Raw genomic sequence first — 18,218 nt, 5'->3', positions numbered from 1 at the left:
AAGATGCTGAATAGCCAAAGGAATGTTGAAAAAGAAAACCAAAGCAGGATGTACCACGATTCTGTACTTCAAACTATATTATAAAGCTGTAATCATCAAGACAGTATGTTACTGGCACAAAAACAGACACTTAGATCAATGGAACAAAGTAGAGAACCCAGAAATAGACCCTCAACTCTATAGTCAACTAATCTTTGACAACGCAGGAAAGAATATCCAATGGAAAAATTTAGTCTCTCCAACAAATAATGTTGGGAAGATTGGATAGCCACATGCAGAAGAATGAAATTGGACCACTTTCTTACAGCGTGTACAAAAATAAATTCAAAATGGACCTAAATGTGAGACAGGAATCCATCAAAATCCTAGAGGAGAACACAGGCAGCAACCTCTTTGACCTCAGCCACAGCAACTTCTTGCTAGATATATCTGAAGCAAGAAGTAACAAAAGCAAAAAATAATCTATAGGGACTTCATCAGGATGAAAAGCTTTTGCACAGCAAAGGAAATAAATCTAAAAAGCAACCTACAGAAGGTAGGGCTAGTATCCAAAATCTATAAAAATTTATCAAACTCAACATGTAGAAAAACAAAATTCAGTTAAGAAAGGGACAGGAGACATGAACAGACATTTCTCCAAAGAAGGCGTACAGATAGACACATGAAAAAAATACTCCATATCACTTGGCATCTGGGAAATACAAATCATAACCACAACGAGATACCACCTTACACCAATAAGAATAGCTAAGATTGGGATCCCTGGGTGGCGCAGCGGTTTGGCGCCTGCCTTTGGCCCAGGGCGCGATCCTGGAGACCCAGGATCGAATCCCACGTCGGGCTCCCAGTGCATGGAGTCTGCTTCTCCCTCTGCCTGTGTCTCTGCCCCTCTCTCTCTCTCTCTCTCTCTCTCTGTATGACTATCATAAATAAATAAAAATTAAATTAAATTAAAAATAAAATTTAAAAAAAATAGCTAAGATTAACAACTCAGGAAACAAGATATTGGTGAGGATGCAGAAAAAGGGGAACCCTCTTACACTGTTGGTGGGAATGCAAACTGGTACAGCCACTCTGGAAAACAGTATAGAGGCTCCTCAAAAAGCTAAAAAGAGAACTACCCGACAACTCAGCAGTTGCACTACTAGGTATTTATCCAAAGGATACAAACAGTGATCCGAAGGGGCACCTGCACTCCAGTGTTTACGGCAGCAAGGTCCACAATAGCCAAACAATGGAAAGAACCCAGATGTCCATTGACAGATGAATAGGTAAAGAAGAGTTGGTATACTTATACAATGGAATATTTCTCAGCCTTCAAAAAGAATGAAATCTTGCCATTTCCAATGATGTGGATGGGACTAGAGGGTATTATGCTAAGGGAAATAAGTCAGAGAAACACAAATACCATATGATTTCACTCGTGTGGAATTTAAGAAACAAAAAGATGCACATAGGGTGAAGGAAGGAAAAATATAATGAGATAAAAACAAGGAAGCAAACCATAAGAGACTCTTAACTATAGGAAACAAACTGAGGTTTGCTGGAGGGGAGGGGAATAGGGGATGGGGTAATTGAATGATGGGCATTGAGGAGGGCGCTTGAAGTATTGAGCACTGGATGTTATATGCAGCTGATGAATCAATAAATTCTACCCCTGAAACTAATGATACACTATTTGTTAATTAAATTAAATATAAATTTTAAAAAAATTTTTTTAAAAGAATGTGATGTAAAACAGTACTTTTCCAACTTTCAGATGCAGAAGGGTCATGTGGTAATTTTGATATAATGTAGATTCTAATAGGTCTCATGAGCCTGCTCTTCTGCATGTTTAACAAGCTCCTGAGTGGTGGCAAGACTGCTTGCCCAGAGAACAAACTTTTGAGTATAAGAATTTAAAATATTAGTGAAGATGGAACCTAATTGCTAAAATATCTTACAGACATGGAAAAATAAATTACGAATATTAGGTAATCTATTTCGAATGTTTCAAAATGTGTGAATGAATGTACTGATTTTATAAAAATGAAAAAAAATAAAAAATAAATTAAAAAAATAAAAAAATGGACCTGTTGGTATCAAGCTCTGGAATCACATTTTGAATTCCTCTATTGAAATAGTTCTTCTCTCACTAGTCCCTGTGCCTCCGTTTTCTCAACTTTAAAATTGAAAGAGTACTTTCCATCTATTCTTTTACTTTGACGTTGATGAAGAATTTTTTTTAATTGCCTTTTCTATGTTTTCCTCCTTAGGGAGTGCCTTGGTGAAGCACATGAGCCTTGTGACTGCCAAACATGGAAAAATTGGCTACAAAAAATAACTGAAATGAAACCAGAAGAACGTAAGGGAAATCTTAGATAGCTATACTGTATATGTTCTAATAGCATTCAAAAGACAATGTGGTCCTATTACTTAAAGTCTCCATTAAGTTTTCAAGTTTGTTAATGCTATAGCTCTCCTATGTAGCATTACACCTCTAACTAACACCCTTTAGGACAGCACAAAGTTTTTGCAATGGGGAATCATAGACAAGGTCCATGCTTATATAAGTAAATCTAAATGTCTATAACTATTTTTACTGAGATTTCTATAAATACATATTAATCCTACAGAAATGCTATGAAGTGATGTTAGTAATCCCATTTTGCAGATGAAGTAATTAACACTTAGATTGGATTGAATGACATCAGGCACAGGGCATGTGCCTGGAAACAGTGGGTTTGAATTAACCTTCCTATTAGCAATTCCTGCATTTAATAAGTAAATATATCTCCTTTGCAATTATTTTTCATCCCCTGAAGTGTTTTATGGCAACTGTTTTCTTTCAAATTAGTATAAAAGTTAATTTTGTTTTTTTAACTTTTTATATAACGGAGTTAGTTTAAGGTATTGCAAATTAGGATTAAAATTCACTCAGTGGGGATCCCTGGGTGGCGCAGCGGTTTGGCGCCTGCCTTTGGCCCAGGGCGCAATCCTGGAGACCGGGATCGAATCCCACATCGGGCTCCCGGTGCATGGAGCCTGCTTCTCTCTCTGCCTGTCTCTCTCTCTCTCTCTCTCTCTCTCTCTCTCTCTCTCTGTGACTATCATAAATAAATAAATAAATAAATAAAATAAAATAAAATAAAATAAAATTCACTCAGTGAATCTGCACTTTTTATGAACAAAGTACATCATGATGATGCCAGCCTTTAAAAAGTACATAGACTAGAAGGGAAGCAGTCAGATCATTACAATATGGTAACTATATAGTTGGATAAAGATGATATCTAATATAGTTGGGTAACTATCTTGATATGACATCATATGATAACTAATATAGTTGGGTAAAAATAAATATATCAAAACAAACTAAACCAGGTTGGGCAGGGGGATGTCATAGAATCCTGAAGGCCCTGAGATAGGAATTGGCTTTTAGCCTATCTGCAGAGGAAGAAATGTGGTAGGTTCGTGATAGGAGCTGAAGTGATACTGGGAGAGCCTGGCTGGCACACCTGAGACCCGACAGGTTTGTATTATGTTGGGCGATATGCCATTGCCCAAGAACTGGTCCTTAGCATTTTAGGTTCATGAGATTTGTTTTGTGCACTGACTCATGGTTATTCAAATCCATGAGAAGAGACTACTATGTTAACTAGAATATCAGGTAATAATTGATAATGAGGGGGATCTTTTCATCTGATGAAAAGGCTTATGTCCCTTATCCAAGAGCAAAAGGAAATGGATAATCTTAGGATATTTTATAGGGAGATCTGATTAAATATTCTACCCTGTACATTCATCATTCAGTCAACAAATATTTTTTTGAGTGCCTGCTGTGTGCTAGGAACTTCCCAAATAAAAAACACCCATATGGATTGTTCTTGTTCCCCAGGTTCGTTGTGTCTCTTGAATGTGAGGTATAGGGATGCATGGGGGGCTCAGCAGTTGAGCGACTGCCTTCGGGTCTGGATGTGATCCGGGAGTTCTGGGATCAAGTCATGCATTGGGCTCCTGCATGGAGCCTGCTTCTCCTCCCTTTGCCTGTGTTTCTGCCTCTGTGTGTGTGTGTCTCTCATGAATAAATAAATTAAATCTAAAACACACACACACACACACACACACACACACACACACACAAAGAATGCCAGAGATAGCTTGCCATTGCTCCCTTGAGACCCCCTCAATTTTCCCTATTCTCCTGATATGTATGGGTCTGTGTATATGTGTGAGTTCCATAAAAGATTAATACTGTTATCTTGCAGCACCTTTAAACATGGCCAGACTATTGGATTTTGCTTAAGGTCCATGGGAGAATTTGCAAGAGATGAGGCTGGAAAAATAGGTGTGTTGCCAGATTGTGAGAATTTTTGCCAAATTATCTGAAGTTATCTTATTAACAGAATAAACCATATGATGCATTTTTAAAATAAGAAAGTGAGATTATCTGGGCAGCCCCGGTGGCACAGCGGTTTAGCGCCGCCTGCAGCCCAGGGTGTGATCCTGGAGACCCTGGATCGAGTCCCGCATCAGGCTCTCTGCGTGGAGCCTGCTTCTCCCTCTGCCTATGTCTCTGCCTCTCTCTCTCTCTGTGTGTGTGTCTCTATGAATAAATAAATAAAATCTTTAAAAAAAAAAAAGTGACATTATCTAAGATATTTTTATGAAGATAACTGGTGCCTGGGTAGGTGAGACTAAAGGAGAGATCAAAATGGCGTGGTGAATTTTTAGTTTCAGTCAGAGGATGAACCATTGGTCAACTTAGGAAATTCAGATATGAGACTAACTTTCAGGGGAAAAGAATAAGTTTTGTTGTGGACATTGTGAACTTTGGGGTACTTGCAGGAAATATGTGGAGATATGCAGTGGGATTTTAAAAGTACTTATCTGCAGCTCAGAAGAGATGCTGAGGAAACTTAGGAAAAACTTGTTGCGTGCTACATAACAAATACTGAGTGCTGATTTACATTAGAATATGAAAATAAGGTGCCCTCTACATTTTTGAAATTTATATTTTAGAGATGAAGGCAGTGATATATAAAACTAAGAAAAAGAAGTATTGTTAATGCTGTGAAAGAACAGCATACCTGTGGTACATTGTGAGGGAGAGGAGAGACCAAGAAGATCAGTACCTCTACAAGAGGGTAAGGAAAACTATTACAAAAGAATTGGTGTGCAAGCTGTGTCTTGCAAGCTGATAGATGTTCTTCATGTAGACCAGAACAGGAAGGGTATTTGGGCTTCAGGTGAAGGAGAACATGGCATGTTCAGAGACTGCAGATCCTGCAGTACAACCAGTGCAAAGGAAGCCCAGTGACAGAGGAGACCGCACAGGCAGAAGTGTCCCAATCAGGTGTCAGGGCTGGCCAGGTGGTATATGGGTGCCGGGAGCTCAGACTTCATGCTGACACAGTGAAAAGCAGTTCTGAATAGGAGAGTGAGAATTGAAGGTGTTTACTTAGAAAAATCACTTAGGTGAAAGTGTGGATGGTGAATAGGGTCTATTGAGAGACAAGAATGCTGTTTCTCAGAAAATTTCAGAATGTCTAGGGGAGAGGATAATGAGGGGCAGGGGCAATGAAGACAGGAGAGGAGAGGTGTATACCGGAGAGTTAAGAAGGTGCAATTTTATTAAGTTGTAAATTTAGTGTACTTACCAGTTGCCTGAAAGTATTAACACACCACCAGAAATAATCAGCACGGGGTATTATTTATTCTGGAGCAGAAAATGGCCATAAGTGTCCAATTTAAGATATGAAGCAAACTTTTGAAATGGGTGATTGTTTTTAGTTATCTCTTACCATTGTAAAATTGGTCAATCATTCCATACCCATGAATAAGTTTTTACTAGGGAAAGAGAGAAAGAATGGCCTGGCCTGGCTAGTAAGTACAGATTATCAGCGGAACTGTGATAGAATATCCTTATATATGATCATGATCCTGATAATGAGAGAAGAGAAATAGAAAAACTAGCAAATGGTATATCTGGTATAATACAGAGTTACTTCTGCTTTCCAGAAACCGGGAGACCTCAAATGAAAAACTGAAAGTTCCCTCAGAGTCCCAAATGGGGTTTTAATTCAAAAAGACAGAGGAACTTGAGAAAATTGGGTAGACAACAAGAGACTGAGGATACTTGAAAAGTTGTCTACAAGAGGACCAAAACCAAGACTGCAGAGAAAGTTCCTAGTTGCTGAGAAAAACCTAGGAGTTTTCTCATTGTCCTATAGACTGAAATGTGATGACCAGCTGACTACTTTCTTTTTTTTTAATTAAGGGGTACTTTTTTTAAAAGATTTTATTTCACAGAGAATGAGAGAGCACAAGCAAGGGTATCAGCAGGCAGAGAAAGAGGGAGTAGTAGGCTCCCTGCTGAGCAGGGAACCCGATGTGAGCCCTATCTCAGGACCCTAGGATCATGACCTAAGCCGAAGGCAGATGCTTAACCAATTGAGCCACCCAGGGGTCCCCAGTTGACTACTGTTAATTGCCACTTAAGTTTATGAAATTTAGGGTGAGGCTTAAGGCAAATAATACTGGCCAACTGTAATACTTAAGCAAAATATCATCATTAAATACACAAAAATAATATTCCAAGAAAGAAAAGTATTATTTAATGCTGTATTGCTTACATTTTAATTTGGCTTATGGTCACATATCTTTGGCATAAGTATTCAACTGAACTTGTCAATTCATGAGATCATTTTCTCCCTTATGTCTAGTTTTCCAAAGTCTTTGAATTATGAGACTCAAAAGAAGTGATAAAATCTAATTAATGAATAAAAGTATTAGAAAATACACTAAGATTGGTTCAAAGAGTTCCATATAAGAATTCAAATAGGCAGCCCCGGTGGTGCAGCAGTTTAGCACCGCCTGCAGCCTAGGGCATGATCCTGGAGACCCTGGATCGAGTCCCACGTCAGGCTCTCTGCATGGTGCCTGCTTCTCCCTCTGCCTGTGTCTCTGCCTCTCTCTCTGTGTGTGTGTGTCTCTATGAATAAATAAATAAATAATCTTTTAAAAAAATTACAAAAAAAATAATTCAAATACTATTTTTCAGCACTGAAACTGCTTCTGTTATGTCTAATAAGAGCAAGAAGAGGGAATGATATTTTCTGTGAAATGATGGCTAATTTATAAAAATTTTCAGACCAGTTTTTCCATAATATGTAATAAATGGTTATTTAATGGAATTCAAATAGTCTTTTTAAGAAGTCAGTCTTTAAAATCAACTTTGTTTTCACTTGCATACGTGTTGATTCTATTAGTAGATCTTAGATTGTTCCATACTAATACTTGATTAAATGAAGCTAATATTTCTTACGAAGAGACTTAAGCACACTAGGTTATTAAAGAAAGATAAAGATACAAAAGACACATGTAACTGAAGTCAAGGGAAGAGTCTGAAACTCAGAAGGGGTAAAGAAAACTCAGGTAGACTGAAGGGGGAGGTAAGGTGTCGGAGGTATGAAGCAAAGTATATACAAAGGGCAGATGTGTGAAATGAGCATATTCAGAGAACTAGAAGTAAAGGCATTTTCCCAGTACAAGTTTTCGTTTTAATAATAGTCAAAAATAATAATACTCAGTTTTTTCCTGAACACAATTTAATTTTATACAGCCCTCTAGAATGCAGTTACGAACTAGCATTCTCTCCGAGGGTGGGAGAAAAAAAACTGTTAAGTTGCGAGTCACACAAGCTGCTTTGTTTTAATGGCTTTGTGCTTTATTTATTACAACAATGGACAATAAAGGTCATAAGAATATGTTAGAGCCTCTGAGCTAAAAATAATGTTGATACTGAATGGAGGAGAAAGGCTACTACTTTAAAAAAAAAAATTAGACATTGTACTTAGTGATTAGCTTTTAAAGTGATACTCTCTGTAAATAGCATTACTGCCACAGCTTGACCTGATTAGCCATAGTATAGTAAGTTCCTCCTAAAACTCTTTTTCTCCACCAAATAAACTGAGAATTCTCTGTAATCAAACCATCTTCTACCAAGTGGGTTTAGAACTGAAGTGGGTCTAATCACTTCATTGTTGCTGTTGTTTCTTTTTGCTATGTGGAATTGAAAACAGTGCTTCACAGTCCATCAGTAGCTGCTGTTCTGTTGTTGACCAAACTTAAGTAGGTAGGCACCTTGGAGTTCTTTGTGACAAGACACCCACACCAGCACTGGTAGGCTCCATCAAAGGGCTGCTCCTAACCCTCAGCTAACTCTTCCAGTTCATATACTGAGCTACTTCCCAGGGTTCAGTCAGCTCAAACCTTTGTCTCACTTACCTCTCCAGGGTTGGGTCACTTTTCCTTTTAAACTTCAAAACTCAAAGAGTCTGTTTCTCACCTGCTTTTAATTATAGCACTAACTCCTTACTCCCATGTAATCAGAGCCTTGATTGGATGGGCCACTTTCAATGATTTCAAAGTAATTTTTGGACACCTCTTTCAGGAAAGAAAAGATAGAGCTTTCCCTGTGCACTTAGAGCTAGAAAACAAAACAAATTTGATTACTGACAAGGAGGGGAAAAGTTCTTTAACTGTGCCTCTGGAGCTATCTCTAGTCCCTGACTCTTTCCACTTGGGGTGCTGAGAAGGGTGTTGGTTATAGAATATAAAATGTAAGATTTAGAATCTTTTGAAACCATGGCATTCCTTAAGACTGCAGATCTCGAATCAGAGTAGTATAAATTGAGTTTAAGATGAAGAGTATAAAAAAAAAAAGATGAAGAGTATAAGATTGGCATGGGGAAAGAGGGTGGGAAAATCTTGCCAGGTAGGGAGTGGCCAAATCATGAAGGACTTGGTATTTTTTGCTTAAAGAATTCAATTTTATCTTGCAGTCAGTGGGGAGCATCTAAAAGATTTTAAGGAGATATGTATTTTTTTTAAAAATCACTGTGTAGGCAGTATAGTGGAAGTTGAGGGCAGAAGGAACTAGGGAGATAGGTTGGCTTTTTAATTGTTTAGGCAGGAGGTGTAGAGGACCCTAGCTAAAGTAATAAGAAGTGGAAATGGAAGGGACACAGATAAGAGAGAGAAAGAGGTAGAAACCGTGGAATGCAGCAGGTGAGGGAAAAAGGAGGCTATCCAAGATCGTGCTTTTCCTAGGTTGATTCTGAGTAGATAATCATATATATAATTTACTAGGACAGGGAATAAAGGGGCAGGTTTAGAGAAAATGGTAAGTTTAGTTTTAGATGTATCACATTGGATTCATTTTTAGTTTATCTGAAATAATCATGGGTAAAAACAATACTGATATTTCAATATGATTTTTGTGTTTTTTACTATGATGGAGAGTATCTGGACATTATGTTTGCAATAATCATGGGTAAAAATGATACTGATATTTCAATAGAATTTTTGTGTTTTTTTACTATGATGGAGAGTATCTGGTCATTATGTTTGCAATTGACCCATTTAAGAAAGTATTGTCTGAAATTACGATTCTTTCTATAATTTTCTTTGATCCAATAGTTATGTCAAACAGACAATAATATATTGTTTTTTGTAAACGTTAGTTATTTTCTTCCCCATTTTATTTGGATACAACTTTAGAGAAAAATCTCTTTTAAATCAAATTTCCTAAATAGAACTTTTGGAATACACCCCCTTATCCTATAATCATGCTATTCAGAATGAAGCAGTTTAAAAATAGTGAAGTAAATATATGGTTTAAAATTGAGAGACAATCTACAAAGAAAACTTGGGAGAGGGGTTTCCCTCTGAAGTTATACACTAAATCATGTGTTTTGTGTTTGTGCTTAATATCCCAAAGTTGTAGGAGTTAGTGAAGCTTATGAGGATGCTGCCAATTGTCTCTGGTTGTTAACTAACTCTAAGCCTTGTGCTAACTGTAAGTCTCCGATACAGAAGAATGAGGGATGCAATCACATGCAGTGTGCTAAGGTAAGAAGTTAAAGAGAATTTTGCATGCTTTGCAGTTAGAATCTTATTAGGACTGTTAGTCGAAAGAAGAAACAACCATAAAACTGTTACTGGGTTTCAGATGGATTCCAGGAGATTACATTCTATATTCTTTGTTGAATAATGTAAGTATTATTTCATACTACTACATTTTACACTCATAATGAATGTTAAAAATAGATTCAGGATTCAGTGGTATTTTGCCTGAAGGTGAGAAATGCCTGAAACATTCCCTGCTAATCTCTCCTAGTGAAGATCCTAAAATCTTACCTGCTAAGAAACACCTCCCTCCCCACCCCTGCCCAGCGAGGATCCTAAGAGAGTTTTGTCTATATATAAATAATAATATGAAATGGTAAAGTGCTATTTAAATGAGATAGCTTACAAGGCTGGCTTTCAAGCACACAGCTTAGATTCAAGACCCAAGTCAGGCCCCAGGCAATTCCCCTAAATCCACATCTAAATCTTGTTGTCTATGTATATGTGGCTATATAATAAAAGTGCCCAAAGCAGTGGACAGACTTTAGGTCTCCTAATAAAATCATCAGTTAAATAAGTAATTCATTCATTACTGTATTGAAAATGCCAACAAAGATCTTCACCAAAACATAATTAATATAAATAATTACTTTTGGAAGGCTATCCTCCTGACTTAGTTGCATAGAAGGAAACTGCCATCTTTAAAACAAATATTCTGGAATTAGGTTAATAAGTATCTTATTAATCCATGCCTACATTCATGAACATTTTTGTTTTAAAATTGTAATGATATTCCAGTTTTTTTCTTTTTCACTGGAAGTTCCATGTACATAAAAAATAATTACTTAAAATTGAGAGAACAATGCAACTTTTAATTTGCAATGTGAAAGAAAACCAAATAGTTACAATTCCAATAACATATCAATATCTTCTAAGTATTACTTGATTTGTAATGTTAAAACTAATGATCATTATCATTATTACATAAAAGAAAGCACTTACCAGATCATTTTTATAAGCCTATTATTATAAAGTTAACATGATGGATTAGCTTAGTGAAGCAGTAATAATGATTTCCTAAGAGGTAAGAAAAAAAATGTAGTACAGTGTTCTGAGCAAAATATCAAAGGTACTTATTAGTTCAGCTGATCATGCCAAAAATACTTCATTTGTGGTCTTATCCCCAACATTCATTATTAGGTTTTTCTTGGAAACTCTAATATAGACCAGATAGATGTGTAAAGAAATACAAGTTGACCATAAAAATCAGCTGTTGGGCTAATAATAAAGAAGCAAGGTCCAATTATCCAATTACCTTTATTTCCTTCAAAGCACCTGCCATTAGTAAGCAGTTGATAAATATGTATTGAGTGAGTAAATATTTTCATGAATTCATCAGGCTGATGATTTAAGATAATTGTGTTAAACAGATTTTGCTGAAGCGTCTGTTGCATTTAAAAGAAACATTTAGGGAGCTCAGTGGTTGAGCGTCTGCCTTTGGCTCAGGGTGCATGTTCCCTTCACAAGATTATAAAAATTAAGAGAAAATTATCGATCAATCTTACTTATGAACAGCAATGCATAAGTCCTAAATAAGATATAAGGGGGAGAAAAAAACCCAGAGATCTTAGCAAATATAATCCAGCAGAACACATTAAAAGACTGATTGTCAATTATATCTCAATTTTTTAAAAAAATTTTAATTTCAAGTAATTGGCATGTGTTTATTTCAGGAATACAAGAACGGTTCAGTTTTTAAAAAGCTATTGCTGTACCTCATCTTATTAGTAGATCCAAAGAGAAGAATCATATGTATGTTCTATAGTTGCTAAAAAGGCAGTTGACAAAAAATTAACAACTATTCTTTATTAAGACACTCAAAGAAATAGTAATAGATGGACTCTTCCTTAGAATGATAAAAATAAATCTAGTTCAGTTCAAAAGTTAGTATATTTAGTGAGAAAACTAGAGGTGCTCTCACTAAAATCATGAACAAGATAAAGGGGTGCCTGGGTGGCTCAGTCGGTTAAGTGTCTGCCTTGGCTCCAGTCATAATCCCAGGGTCCTAGGATCAAGCTCCATATCAGGCTCCCTGCTCAGTGGGGGAATTTGCTTCTCCCTCTTCCACTTCTTCTCCCCCTGCTCATGCACTCTCTTTCAAATAAATAAATAAAAATCTAAAAAAAAAAGAACAAGATAAGGATATGCTCCATCACAAGTATTATTAACAATGGACTGGAGATACCAGTCAACATATTTAGAAAATAGGAAGAAATTAAAGATGTAAAAATTAGAAATGAAGTGCTAATTTTTTTTATTTTTTTATTTTTTTTTTTGCAGATAGCATGATTATATACCTAGAAAACTGGTATTTTAAATGGATTTAAAAACTAACAACAAAATTCAGTTAATTAGCAGAGTACAAAGTTAATATGCAGAAAGCAATACCCTTCATTTGTACCAAAAACATACAGACAGAATATGTACTGAAAGAGAAGATCTCATTTATCTGGAAAGAAACTAAAGAAATGTACAAAACTTATATGAAGAAAATTTTAAGACTCCTATCTGTAGAACACAAAAGATGACAAAGAAATATAAAGTCTTTGGATAGAAAGGTTCCAACAAAAATACCAGCAAGTTTTGTTTCTGCGTCTAGATAAGTCAATTCATAAGTTCACATGGAAAAACAAAGCAATAGCTAGGAAAACTCTGAAAAATAACTAGCCTTGTCAAATAGTAAATCTGTTGTAAAGGCTCAGTAATTAAAACACCATGGTGCTAGCACATGAATTTAAAGATAATGAAACATAATAGAAAGCCCAAAATATTGGCTGAAATAATTGGGAATGTAGTGTATGATAATGGAGGGTCTCCAGGAATGGAGAAACATGGACTGTTCAATAAATAGGATTGAGACAACTGGGCAGCTGTGTGGAAAAAAATAAAGTTGAATTCATACTGTGTATTATATATCCAGATAAATTCTGAACAGCTCAAGCATTTAAATATTTAAAAAAACAAACATAAAAGTACAAGAAAACAGACTTCAAATGGGAAGATCCCTCTGACCCAAAATCCATAAGCATTAAAAAAAGGATGTATTTTCATACCATAATGCTCATATTTTTGGCATTATCTGCTTGGAGCAAAGTGCAGTTTCCTTAAAAATAAGAAACAGGTTTTATGTCAGTCTTTCTACTTAGAAACCTTTTAAATTATTCCTAGTTTCAAAACCAGTTTGTCAAAGTCGTTAGAAAAACTGCTGAAGACTAATAAAGCCTTATACACCACAGTTAAAATTACCATGCACTTGAAAAATGAAACATTGTCAGTATCTGCCTTAATTATTGGGGAAAAATATCTTATTGATGTTTTTAAAGATTCCTTTATATTCATAATATTATGACTTACATTTTAATTTATCCTTATAAGCAGTCATTGTAAACTACCCCCACATCTTTCCATAGCTCAGATAAGGTCTTCTCCAGAGGAAACATTTAAAAAGGCAGCATGTTTTTAAGATTTGTTCCTGGTCACACAGGCAGAATTGCTTGATCTCTACAAAGTAGTTGACTATAAATCAGAAAGTAATGTGCATGTTGATACAAGGCGATGTTTGCACATGTTTTCTTTTGAAGTGCAAGTATGACTTTTGCTGGATTTGCCTAGAAGAATGGAAAAAGCATAGTTCTTCCACAGGAGGTTATTACAGATGTACTCGCTATGAAGTCATTCAGCATGTGGAGGAGCAGTCGAAGGAAATGACTGTGGAGGTAAAGAGAACTGTTGAAATCAAGGCCTCTGGCTAAGCCACTTAATACCCTTTGGAGTATTTTGCATTTCTTCTTTCCCTATCTTTGTTGTAATGAGGCATTAAATTGAATACACTTTATTTTTTTCCTTCTCCCCAGATTGAATACACTTTAGAGCAGCCTTTAATTTAAATAAAATAGGCCTATCAACTTGAGAGCTTTTTTTTTTTAATTTTCTCTTTTTTATTTTGTTAAAGATAAGAAAAGTCTTACATATCCCTGTCTCTGTAATGACTTTAAAACAATTTTAACATAATAACAATATGGTATTAGGTTATAGCATTTAATAAGTCTCTTAGTCTGTTTGGCTGCCATAACAAAATACTGAGTAGCTTAAACAACAGAAAGGTATGTCTCACAGTTCTGGAGCCTAGGAAGTCCAAGACCAAGATTACTGCCAATTCAGTTTCTGGTGATGACTCTTCCTGACTTACAGAGAGCTGGCTGTCTTTTTTGCTCCATCCTCACATAGAAGAGAGAGAGCTCTGGTGTCTCTTCCTTTTTTTATAAGAGCAATAATTCTACCGGATTAGGGCCCCACCCTAATGACTTTATTTAACCTTTCTCGCCTCACAGGCTCTGTTTTCAAAGCCAGTCATTCACATTGGGGGTTAAGGCTTCAACATGAATTTTGGGGAGATATAATTCAGTCCATAGTAATAAGCAATATAATAAAATATCAAAGATCTGATAAATGTAGGTCTTGAGAGGCATCTTTGCCTTACGCTCTGGGATCATAGATTCAGTGGATTATCACAAAGAATACAAATCCAAGACTTTGTTGTGGTAGCCTTAAAAATGTACTGTTTTTTTTTTTTTCTCAAAATAGCCAAATTGTATACACAGCTTCCTATTATTAATAAAAATTTTAAATGACAAAATGTCCCTAATTGTAATAGCTAGTATTTTATTTATAAAAGTCATTTATGGACTTTTGTTTCCTAGGCTGAGAAAAAACACAAACGATTTCAGGAACTTGACAGATTTATGCACTATTACACAAGATTTAAAAACCATGAGCATAGCTATCAGGTATGTCCCGAATCATTTCAAATGCTCTGAAGTATACTGTTTTGAATAAATAAAATTATATAAATTATTTATTTCTATTCCTTTAGTTAGAACAACGCCTTCTTAAAACAGCCAAAGAAAAGATGGAGCAATTGAGTAGAGCTCTCAAAGAAAGTAAGTTATAAGTGGTATGTGTGATAATTAACATAAAATAGCCTTACATGCTTAAGTCACTTCATTGGTAGGAGGTTAAAACCCTTCGAGGAGCACATTATCTCCACCAGCTCATTCTGGTACTGCTTGGAGTTCTCTGAAGCCCAAAGTGCAGCTTAGCATTTGAGGCCTCTGTAATTAGATTTTCTACCCAGCTTATTTCATATGCTCCTCTTAATGCAGCCTGTACTTTTAGCAGATAAACACCTATCATGGTTTTGCTTACTGTGTGCCATTGCTGATGCTCTACATTGTCAGAAACAGTGGATGGACTCTAAAAGGCATCCTTGATCCCGTCAAAAGAGCAAGATTCACATGCCACCCAATGGTAGTGTGACTAAATTCCCAAAGATTCTTGAGAAAATTTAGCAGAGTGCCTAGTGGAATGAAAGTCAAATACAGTCTTGGGAGAAATCATCTTACTGGTAAATAATAGACATCAGAGTCCAAAAGCAAAGACATGAGATAGGGCTAACTTATGTATCCTAAAGTGGAAATTCAGAAAGAACATTCCTAAAATGGATTGAGTATTGGTTGCATCATTAAAATACAGTATCTTATAGTGACCACACAGAGTATGGGTTCTATGATGTTTGTTTTTAAAAAGTCACACTTTTAAAATAATCATAGCTTATATATGAAAGGTTTTCAGGCAAAATATGCAATTGTATTTCCTCCAGTTTGTAAAAGTAAGACCCTTTTTATGAGGGTAATTCCCTAATTAAGATAGTAAGCATGAGGGATGCCTGAGTGGCTCAGTGGTTGAGCATCTGTCTTTGGCTCAGATCATGATCCTGGAGTCCTGGGATCAAGTCCTGCATCTGACTCCCCACAGAGAGCCTGCTTCTCCCTCTGCCTATGTTTCTGCCCCTCTCTATGTGTCTCTCATGAATAAATAAATAAAATCTTTTAAAAAAAAAGATAAGCATGAATTAAATAAATTAGGAGAAAAAGTATCAGTAGCAGCTTTGTCTCCTTGTTCATTTTCAGTGTTTAGACTTTAGGAATGATATAATTATATCACCATTATCAAACTCTTAACATACTGTCCATAGTAAAAATTAAAAGGAAAAAAACCCTCACAAGTTCTACAGTTCTTCAACCGGGATTTTTGTCTTACATCACTGAGCTGTCCCTAATGCTTAGAACTGTACCTGACACATAATAAACATTCAATAAATATCTGTAAATGTGAATTACTGCTTCTTTTCTTGGAGGTTCAAGACAGCATAATGAGATGAAAAAGAATTAAATGTTGTAAGGATTAGAAAGGAAGAAACAAAATTTCACATACTTCTCATACATGTATACTGGGGGGTGCTGTTTGTTTTGTTTTCTTTTTCTTTTTTTACTCTACTTAGCTCAGATCCCTCTGCTAGGGTAGATATTTTGGGGTGGTCTATACATTTGTGTGTGTACATACACATGTAATTTCTTTCCACAAGCCTGCAGAATAATCTTATTTTCAAAAGTACTTATGAATCTAGATTCTACTACTTAGTTTCCCTTTTTTGTAGTTAAGAAGAAAGTTAGAATGTTATAATGATACTTGGAGAAGGAAGTCTCAGATATTAAGGTAGTTTCTTCTCCCCTTTTCTCAGTCTTCTTCCCTTCCTTTCTTTCTCTCCCTGTTATATTTACTAGCATTAGTTATCCAGTTCCCCAGAATGTTGTATCTTTTTTCTAAAATGTTGTTTTTACAGAACCATAATCATAATTAGGTGTTTTTGTTTTGTTTTGTTTTGTTTTTTAGCAAACAGCTAAGGAGGGTGTTTATTTTAATTCTTTTTTTTTAAGTTTATTATTTTTTGTAATCTTTATACCCAGCATGGGGCTCAAAGTTATGACCTTAAGATCAAGAGTCATATACTCTTCTGACTGAGCCAGTCAGGCACCCCCATTTGTTTTAATTTTTAGTCGGCAAAGTTTCACTAGAGATACCTGAAAAACATAATAAAGAAGAGATGATCTAAAGCTAGATTTGTTTAACGAACAGGTTGAGAACAGAATGCAGAATCAGTGTATGCATTCCTTCATGATTGCCATCAGTGCTCTTGGGCAGCTGCAGTGTATACTTTATTTATAGATGCCTACAAGCCACACATGAGTGTTTTGTGTAGGTTTTTGGTCTAGTTCAAATAAGTATTACCATACAGTTACTTCAAGCAGTTTCTAAATAGAGAGCCTTTTTTGTTTGTTTGAGAAAACTCATTGTTTAATTAATTTATGACAGCATATTTGCAGAAGTTTTTTTTTTTCACTCTGCCTGATTTACTTTATAGCTGAAGGAGGCTGTCCAGATACTACTTTCATTGAAGATGCAGTTCATGTGCTCTTAAAAACTCGACGCATTCTCAAGTGTTCTTATCCATATGGATTTTTCTTAGAACCTAAAAGCACAAAGAAAGAAATTTTTGAACTCATGCAAGTAAGATATCTTTTTAAAATTAAATTTAAATGCAATTACTATAAAAAAAACAGATTTTGTCCTTTTTCAACCACTTAACTACATTTTATCTTATTTGGGTGTGACTAGTAGAAAATTTTATTTTCATGTTTACAGTGATTTTTAAAGAAGGAAAAGTTACTAGTAATAAACTGAAATTTTTTTATAATTAAATTCACCACAGTAAATCTGAGTGAGTTCTGAGCTATGCAAACATTTCCTACCACATTTATTTATTTATCCTAAACTGGTTGATGTTGAAATCTAGCCTATTTCTGATTATGTAACTAGAAACTTTATCTTCAAAGATGAAACAAAACACATTACATACTAGATGGGAAAGTTACTGTGTGCCAGTTTATTTTAAAAGTACAAGTGAAAAAGTTAGAATATTTAAAAAAACAACACCAAAGCCAACTGATCACTATAGCTAACCAACTTCATTATACATTCTTTTTTTTTTTAATACACCAAACTTTCTTCTCTTGCCACAATTTTCATGCCACTCCTTTGAACTGCCCTCTAGTAATCTATATCCCACATTTCTTTAAAAGGTGCTCAATATTAATTTTTTCCATGAAACCTTTCAGACCTAAGCCTAGATCACAGAGATCTTGCCTTGCCTCAGATTCCTTCACCGTTTCCATGTAGTTTTCACTACGTAGTCATGTATTTGCATGTACAGTGCCTTGAAATCTACTCATTTTTTTTTCACATAGACAAATTTTAAATTCCCTATAGAGTTCTAGCATACTCTATACTATGTCTTTGTACCGACTACATTGTTATAAATGACTTTCAGATGAGTACTATTTTCCTGAAATGCACAAAATAGAAGTATA

General features: G+C 35.5%; 1 protein-coding gene across 9 annotated transcripts in view; it reads left to right on the top strand.

Annotated features, from left to right (window-relative positions):
- Nucleotides 1–18,218, top strand: part of ANKIB1 (ankyrin repeat and IBR domain containing 1) — a 170,271-nt gene that overhangs the window by 141,179 nt on the left and 10,874 nt on the right. For all 9 annotated transcript variants that reach the window (XM_072784213.1, XM_072784214.1, XM_072784220.1 and 6 more), the window contains 6 exons: nucleotides 2,256–2,344; nucleotides 9,764–9,894; nucleotides 13,533–13,667; nucleotides 14,652–14,738; nucleotides 14,825–14,891; nucleotides 17,213–17,358. In XM_072784213.1, the coding sequence (XP_072640314.1) occupies nucleotides 2,256–2,344; nucleotides 9,764–9,894; nucleotides 13,533–13,667; nucleotides 14,652–14,738; nucleotides 14,825–14,891; nucleotides 17,213–17,358 (655 nt within the window). The remainder of the gene's footprint in view (nucleotides 1–2,255; nucleotides 2,345–9,763; nucleotides 9,895–13,532; nucleotides 13,668–14,651; nucleotides 14,739–14,824; nucleotides 14,892–17,212; nucleotides 17,359–18,218) is intronic.

Source organism: Canis lupus, chromosome 18 (assembly GCF_048164855.1).
Source record: "Canis lupus baileyi chromosome 18, mCanLup2.hap1, whole genome shotgun sequence".
Lineage (NCBI taxonomy): Eukaryota > Metazoa > Chordata > Mammalia > Carnivora > Canidae > Canis > Canis lupus.
Note: the sequence above shows the minus strand (reverse complement) of the source record. Positions and strands in the feature narration are given on the sequence as shown.